The 8,490-nt window shown below is 42.6% G+C and overlaps 1 protein-coding gene across 5 annotated transcripts in view; it reads right to left on the bottom strand.

The window, feature by feature from the left end:
• ACAD9 (acyl-CoA dehydrogenase family member 9) overlaps positions 1–8,490 on the bottom strand; it is a 62,721-nt gene that overhangs the window by 32,937 nt on the left and 21,294 nt on the right. For all 5 annotated transcript variants that reach the window (XM_030569777.1, XM_030569776.1, XM_030569779.1 and 2 more), the window contains 3 exons: positions 7,918–7,996; positions 6,543–6,717; positions 5,785–5,858 (listed from right to left, as the gene is read on the bottom strand). In XM_030569777.1, coding sequence (XP_030425637.1) covers positions 5,785–5,858; positions 6,543–6,717; positions 7,918–7,996 — 328 coding nt within the window. The remainder of the gene's footprint in view (positions 1–5,784; positions 5,859–6,542; positions 6,718–7,917; positions 7,997–8,490) is intronic.

Here is an 8,490-nt window from a genome sequence, read left to right on the forward strand (position 1 = left end):
GTTTTTGGGATGTCTTTCTGCTGGGACTAAATGGAGAAGCACTTCCATTTAGTCAGGTAAGTGCCTCTAGTTTAGGGTTACTACTATTCTGAAACACTTCCTGGACATCCCTAGAACAGGACTGTTAGGTGGTGGTCTCATAGGTTTGGAGGGAGCAGGTAGCTATGGTCCTGAGAAATCACATCTGGATCCAGCAGGAGAAACTCAGTAGGGTCAAGTGCCAGTGCTGTTGGAGGCCAATCTGGTGCTATGAGGATGAGACAAGCATGGTCTTGCTTGACTTTAAGCAAGACTCTGGGCAGCAAGGGAACTGGAGGGAAGGCATACAGGAGGGGATCATTCCAAGGTAGCAGAAAAGCATCCGTCAATGAGCCTCGGTTGAGACCTCCCCGAGAACAAAATTAGTGGCATTTTCTGTTGCACTTTGTTGCAAACAGGTCCACTTGAGGAGTCCTCCAGAACTAAAAGATGGAGCAAGATGTCTAGGAGTAAAGACCACTTGTGGTATTGGAGAAGATCCTGCTCAGACAATCCACAAATGTGTCCTGCTTCCTAGAAAGGAAAGCAGCCCTGAGATTAACTGAACTGGTTATGCGAAAGTCCCAAAAGTGAATTGCCTCCTGGCACAACTGGGCTGACTGCACTCCCCCCTGTCTTATGCAAAACAGTCACCAAGTTACCTGTTCGAATTATGAAGTTCTTTCCTACTACATGCGGGTGGAAAGATGAACAGGCTAGTTGTGTAGCTCTTAACTCCCTAATGTTTATATGAGCCGTTAGACCCTGAGACAACCAGAGCCCCTAAGTCCGCAGGGACCCAATATGAACCCCCAAACCCGGGGGCTGATTAAAGTGAGGGTTGGTAGCAGAGAGATAAGGGGACCTCCTTCCCCAAAGACTTTCAGAGGGTCCAAAAATAAAAAACTGACACTCGAACCACCTTGTTCAAATGACAACAACTTGGGGCATACTTTGATGCCAGCAGCTTTCTGAGATGCAGTCTGGTGTGTTGAATCACATGGGCACACGCTTCCATGTGACCCAGCAGGCTGAGGCAGCGGTGGGTTGTGATGAGAGCATAGGCTTTCAGTCACACCACCAGGCCCTGCAGTGCTTTGAACCTGGATTTTGGAGTCTAAGGCTGCTCCAACAAACTCTCTTCTCTGTACTGGTGTTAGAATTGATTTCTCTTGATTATCTAGGCGCCCCTGTGCATTGAATGCAGACAGGACAGCAGATACACTGAACAACATTAGCAGCCACCATCACCAAGGAATCTGGAAGAAGGCGAGTACAAATTTCATATCCCTTACTGGGGACGAAGTACCTCCTTTCAGCTCACTTTGCTGTGGGAGCTAAGGAGGATGGTAACTGCCAGAGCACCTTGATTTGCTCCATCATGGCTTCATTAAACTGGCAAAGGCAAGCTGTCAGGGCTGGCAATACCAGAATGTCCACCAACTTGTGGGAGCTTTCACCCTCTCTGCCTGAATGTCAGGAACAGAGGCCACCCTTCTCAACAGATTTTGATAAGCCCCATGGTTCTCTGGAGGTGGTGAGGCTATTGAGGCAGCAAGCGATTCATCTGGCAATGAGAAAGAGGACACCACAGGATTCTGAGGTGGAGGTTGCTCCAATACTTATGGTGGGGAAGCCGCCTGAGTGACTTCTGGCTGGCTGGCACTGTTCTTGGTACAGTGCCCAGAAAATGATGTCTGATGCTGATGCCACCCAAGCCGTTTCAATGATGAAAAATGAGACGTTGCAGGAAGGTCCTAGCAGGAGGAGGGATGCCTCATGGTCAGCCACTAACATGGGCCTGGGACCCAACTTTGATGGGGCCATTACCCCTTTGGAGGAGGAAAAGGCCAGTGCTGTGACTGTTGCATGACCCACGGTCCTCAAGTCTCTGATGGAGCGTATGTTCTCTGTTTTGGATGACAGAGGGATGCGCCTCTGAGTCTGAAGGGGAAGAATGCGAAACATCCAAAATTGGGGGGGGGTGTAGGAGGAGAGAAGGGGAGAGGGAGGCAGAACCAGTTGGCATCGGAGATAGATACCCCAAGCGAAGGGATGGTGGTACTAGGGATATCGTTGGAGGCTTGCCCTTCAACTGTACCAGCCGTTGTGGCTGCCTGGGAGGTAATGGTACCGTGAGTTCCTGACACGGAGATAGGCACCACTGGCACGACTACAGACTGTAAACCTTCTTGTACCAACGGGGATACCATACTAAGAGGTTAAGCAGGTCCCTTTCAGCTGCATAGGCCTCCAGGATGGCTGGGGGCAGCAATGACTGATGGCTCTGCCACAGAGGCCTTTCAGGAGACATCCTTAATGGACCTAGCACAGGCTCCAGAGGAAACAATTCCTTCTGTGCTGAAGGGTGCTCCAAAGAGTGTCTGCCTCTACTAGGCTCTGGCACCAACAACCCCAAGCTAGATACTGAGCTTGAGGAGGGTTTAAGTCTTTTCTTCAGTACCAGTAAATGGGACTGAGGAGCTGCAGACATCTCTGGCACACTCTGTGCCAAGGCTGACATACTTGTGGTGCAAACTGTGTGGATGATGGAGAAGGGAGGGAAGTGCTGCCTCCATGAGCAAACATCTGAGCCTCATTGCTCTATTTTTTTTGATCAGGACTTAAATCTGACAAAATGTGACACCTGTCACTGATGTGGGATTCCCCCAAACACTTCAGGCAGGCCGGGTGTGGGTCACTAACCAGCACAGGTTAAACGCACATGCGGCAGGACTTAAAACTGAGCAAGGTCGGAGTGGTTCCACCCTCTTACACCAGCACACAGTGGCATGTGGAGACAGAGTGCTCGAGCTGCCCGGATGAGTACTGCTGAGGGATAAAGTTCTGATAACTGTGCATTAGGTGCATATACACCTACAGTGAAATGGACATGTGCAAGCATTCAAAGAACATCATTTGTTTTTACAGCTAATACTTAAATGTAGGCTAAATATTGTTTTATGTGACAATTACATTCAGTTCAGAAATCTGACAAGTTGATGTTACTTGACAAAAAGGACAGTTTGAGAATGTCATGACTTTCTGCTTCATAAACACAAGAGGAAGGAATATTTTGCTAAAGAAGTTCAGGATAAGTTACAAAACTTTAAATAAGGTTTACCAAAACTCATCGGCAATGCTTGAAAGTTTTCTGTGACAAATTCACTGCCCTAGACATATATTTAACAAGGCAGGTAAGCAATGCATTTACTTACATCAGGCTTTATTTAATATTTCCATGGTAGTCCATGCAAATTATGCAGACAATCCATTATTTTTCACTTGTCTGTTCAGTTCGTGATCAATGTTTACAGTACTTTCCCCACTGAAATGAAACTAAGGTTTGTACTTTATCAGACATTCCTAAATATCTTTTTAAATATAGATGACTGTTAGCCTTTGTTCAGGATATCAATCTCATATTCAACCTTCATTTCAAGTGTAATTTAAAAACAACAAACAATTTTATTATGAGGTTGACGTTTGTTTTTCAGTCCCTCAAAAGTTCTAATTTCTTGATCACCTGTTCCAGCACAATCAATTTCCTTCAGCATTTCTTCTGTTCCCCTTAAACTGTCTCACTTTCTGGCATCTGAACTCTTAACTCCTTTATAAACTAAGTACAAGAATTCCATTACTTTGGTGGTATCTGTCCTCTCTAAATAAATTACCCTTACTATCTCTTCAGAATCCCTCCTGTTTCCTTTATTGGTTTTATGCTCCTTATGTACTTAAATGTCTGACTTACTTTAATCTCTTTTACAATCTTCTCATTCTCTACCTGTCCTTGTGCTTTCCACCCCATTCCTTCAAAACAACTTCATTTTCAGTCTTTGCTGTTCTCTTGTACCTGAAATTACTCCCTGCTTGGCCTCATTTAACCTTTTTCACTCTTCACACTTTGTTAATCCACATGATTTACAGACTCTTGACATATTTTTGGCTGGTTGTTATGAAGTGCAGCCCTTGGGTATAGGCTACTTCATATATTCACTTTCCCATTTGCTTTATTGATTATCCCATGAAATCTCACGCAATATTTCTACCTTTTCGCCAAGAATTTTTCTGTTGACATCTAGCATCTTTATTTCTCCCCAGATGGGTTTCATTTAAACACTAACTACAAATATAACAAGATTACTTTCACTGGAGCTTAAACCTTATAGCTCTCATCACTGATCACATCCCATTTATCAAAATTCATGAACTGATTCTGATTCTAACCTTTCCTCTTCTATAGAAAGGCTTCTTCCTTTAAACATTAAGAAAGGAAGCAGCCTGTATCAGATTCATAGACTCTAGTACTGGAAGGGACCTCGAGAGGTCATCGAGTCCAGTCCCCTGCCCTCATGGCAGGACCAAATACTGCCTAGACCATCCCTGATAGACATTTATCTAACCTACTCTTAAATATCTACAGAAATGGAGATTCCACAACCTCCCTAGGCAATTTATTCCAGTGTTTAACTATCCTGACAGTTAGGAACATTTTCCTAATGTCCAACCTAAATCTCCCTTGCTGCAGTGTAAGCCCATTGCTTCTTGTTCTATCATTAGAGGCTAAGGTGAACAAGTTCTCCCTCCTCCTGATGACACCCTTTTAGATACCTGAAAACTGCTATCATGTCCCCTCAGTCTTTTCTTTTCCAAACTAAATAAACCCAATTCATGCTGACATAAATAATAATTGGAGACATACCTATCTCCCAGAACTGGAAGGGAACTTGAAAGGACTGAACTCACAACCTTGGGTTTAGCAGGCCAATACTCAAACCACTGAGCTATCCCTCCTGCCCCCGCCCCTTAGTTTAGTGTTTACACTCAGTTCATGTTTGAGTATCTTAGTAGTGGTTCGTTGCTTTTCATTTGAGTAGCATCTTTTTGTGATTAGCTAATGGGTAGCCCCCTTATGTCCTCTGGAACTTCCTACTATCCTCTTTTGCTCTCCCCACCTTCAACCTCCTCCTTTTCCCTTTTATATATTTTTCTCCTCCTTCCATCATCCTAATTTGTGTTTTTGTGGCATTTCCTCACTCTCCTTGTTCTCTACTCAGTTGACAGTTACATGATGCTTAGAGCAGGGAAGTCTCCACTGGCAACTCCAAAGGTCTGGATCAGTACACTTTTGCAGCAATGCTAAGCATCAAAGTAATACAAAATACAGTTCTGTGCCTGTGGGCTGCTGTCCTGAACTTACATCCTTCTGCATGTGAGCTCTGCCTATGGCAGGTTGGCTGCAAGAGTAGGGATGGGGACAGGCAAATTTCAAAGAGCCATTTACAGCTTCACTCACAGGTGCAAATTCACATGAGGGGAGATAGCCAAGGTTGTTCAACTTTCTCCAATGCTATTATCATCTGCTCTGTATTGCCCACCCCAGGATGGGTAAAGTGAAAGTTGTTGAATTTACTAACAATTTTCTTTCCAAATGAAGAGTTTTAGTTATCTTGGATGAAAAAAGTGAAGTACCATCTAACGAAACCCCAGGAACAGAAGCTGCTCTGTTACATGCACTACTGCGGTGCTTAAGAAAAGGAATGCCTATGAAACAGAGAACATGACATACGAAACTGACTGCATACAAAAGATAAAGAGAGTAATTCCATCCTCCAATCTTTTTCACATTTAGCGATCAGAGATTAACAAATATATGTTTGTCCTTTTAGAGCAGGGCTAAATCTGGCACCAAACAACAAATTCTCTTCCTCAAAGACATCTTTGTGGTAGGTTTAAAGATAATGATAATTATTCTTCACAACTCACCTTAAATCCTCCTCCTACTTCTCCAATTACATTCTCTACAGGTACTTTTGTGTTTTCAAAATGTACTTCACAGGCTGAAATAAAAATTGCATTCAATTATTTCATAAACTTTTGAGAAATACTGTTAAAAGATATAGCAACATTCAGAATTTAACTTACTCTTTCTGTACTAGGAGTTGGATTTTTCCCAATGCAACGCAACAATTAAATACACTTTGCCAAATAAGTTAACGGGGAGAAAGATGGGAGTTGGCATTTTAATTTATGAAAAGTACAAATAATAATATCACTAACTTGTACAGCACAACTGGGGAGAACTACAGTCTTGTCTGGAACTGGAAGAAAGACTGAAAGAATACAGACAACTGAATGACTGATGGTGAAGAATAAGATCTACCAATAAATATAACGAAGAAACCAGCTGCTGTGTATCATAGTAATGCTGCTTATTACTGAATCTTCTCAGTGCAGCACATAAAGGGGAATTTCCATGGCAAGATGAGATGTTTGGAAATGGATGATAATTAGCAGATGAGAAGGTAATTACTTAACATGGATTTTTATATTTGTGAAAGTGCAATTTGAGCTGTCTCTGCATAAAACTGAGATCGATGTTTAAGAAATAGGAACCAAAACCTCCACAATCCAATTGGAATATAGTGTATTATCCAACCAAAATGGATTTGCTTATGGATTCTGATAATACATGAATTTTGAAACACACTTCTATGAAAAAACTGAATTTAAATGCTTCTTACTATTAGATCCTCGAATACCCAGTTTATCTTCTGGCTTCCCATTAGTGACTCCACCGAAGGCTCGCTCTACAATGAGGGCAGTAATTTTGTCTTTTTTTGCACCATCGTTATCAACAATCTCAGTCCTTGCAAACACAGTGAAAACGTCTGCCAGGCCACCGTTGGATATCCAGATCTGGGAGAGGAGGTGGGGAAAAGAAAAAAAGTAGGTTAGCTGTGCTGTGATAGATACAATGCTTTATTATTTCATAACAGATGCTGTCTCAGCCAGGACTAACTGACTCATTCCATCAAGTTTTAATCTCTGCTCTTGCACTGGCTTTGCGACTACGGCAAAGTTATACTTCCAAGAAGAGCTGACCAGAGGATGACTTTTTTTTTTGGTAATACGTTTTCTAATGCTTTTGCCCTAGGAACAAGCATACTTTGCTTTGTGAAGACTAGTTGGTAACTAGTGTACACTGTAGTACCCTGTGAAGGGAGAATAAATCACAGGTATTTGACTCCAGTCTGGACTGCTGGGGAAAAGCACAGTGAAGTGCAAAAGGAGTCCAAGCTTAAACATCTGGTCTGGAGTGGGAGACATCACCTCCACCCAAGAGAGGTGATGGATAGGAAGCCTGAAATGTGAAGTGAATGCCCTCAAGGGGGCTAAAAGGGTGGAATGTCAAAGGTAAAGCTAACCCTGAAACTGTGATACTAGGTTCAAGGCCCTGCTCCATTTGTTTCAGAATGATCTGGGATGAAAAACTGTTCTGAATCAGGCAGAACAGGGAGTTCAACCTGAGTCTTCCACATGCCAGCCCAGTGCCCTGACCACCAAAATGTTCATACATCAAAACTAACGTGTCTCACTAAGTTTTGGCTTTGATGAAACAGCATACATAATTTAGTCAAAAAAGTGGCCTGACCAGCTCTCCTTCTAAGTCAGTGTTAATATTTCCTTCAAAGTATTCAACAAAACCTTGGGCAGAGAGGAAAGACCTGGGGGGGAGGGGGGGAGATTTCAGGTTTCCTCCTCACCTGAGTGCACACAGGGAGGGGCAGACTCTCAGAATAAAGCAGGAAATAAGATGGGGAAATGCAGAGAAGAAAAGCATGTTCATAGAGAGAGACCTCCTTAACCCTTTTTATCGAGGATTAGCAAAAGGTTATTCTCTAGGTAGCAATTTCTTTTGGTCTTAAGACTGAATGAACTGTCTTTTTGACACTGTTCTTTACTAGCTTGGGATCCTCAGAATTCAAAGGAAGCTGCCAAGTTAAGTTCTCATTTGGGAGAACAAGATGAACAACAATGCTTCATGACATAGGAATTCTTCCTATGAAACTCATACTTGAAATATTTATTTCTATTCATCATTCTATGGATAAATACCTTTGAGCCATTTAATAAAAAGCTTTTCCCATCTTCACTCATGGTAGCTCTAGTCTGGATGGATGCTGCATCACTTCCACTAGAAGCCAAAGAAATAGTTAAAACGTGCTTAGTTTCCAGAAACACTATAAGGGATACAAATATAGGCCCAAATTTTGAAACGCTGATGCCTCAAGTGCAACTTTCTAAATCCAATAGTTGCTGGAGAAATATACCTTCAAGCGTAGTCCTCTGAAGAGAGCTTTCTCTGGTGTCTCACTTATTTTATACTGTATGGCACCACATTGACTAGGAACAGCTAAAATATTTTAGAAATTACATCCTTGATAAGCAGCTTAGCTTTGCTACATTTTTGAAGTACTGGAATGCAGGAGAAAAAACCCAGAGTCACAATGCATAGCTGGTTTGAAGCACAGAAGCAGCTCCCCATAATTCATGCTATGTGGCTGCACATCCTGTCAATGTCTGAATCTACCCTGCACTTGCTGCCCACAGTTTGGCACACAGACAAGCCCAAAGGTTTCTTAATACTGTTTCCATTAACTGAGCCAGGTATTGAGGAAGAAAAATGCT

The sequence above is a fragment of the Gopherus evgoodei genome, chromosome 7 (genome assembly GCF_007399415.2).
Source record: "Gopherus evgoodei ecotype Sinaloan lineage chromosome 7, rGopEvg1_v1.p, whole genome shotgun sequence".
NCBI classification, from domain to species: Eukaryota; Metazoa; Chordata; order Testudines; family Testudinidae; genus Gopherus; species Gopherus evgoodei.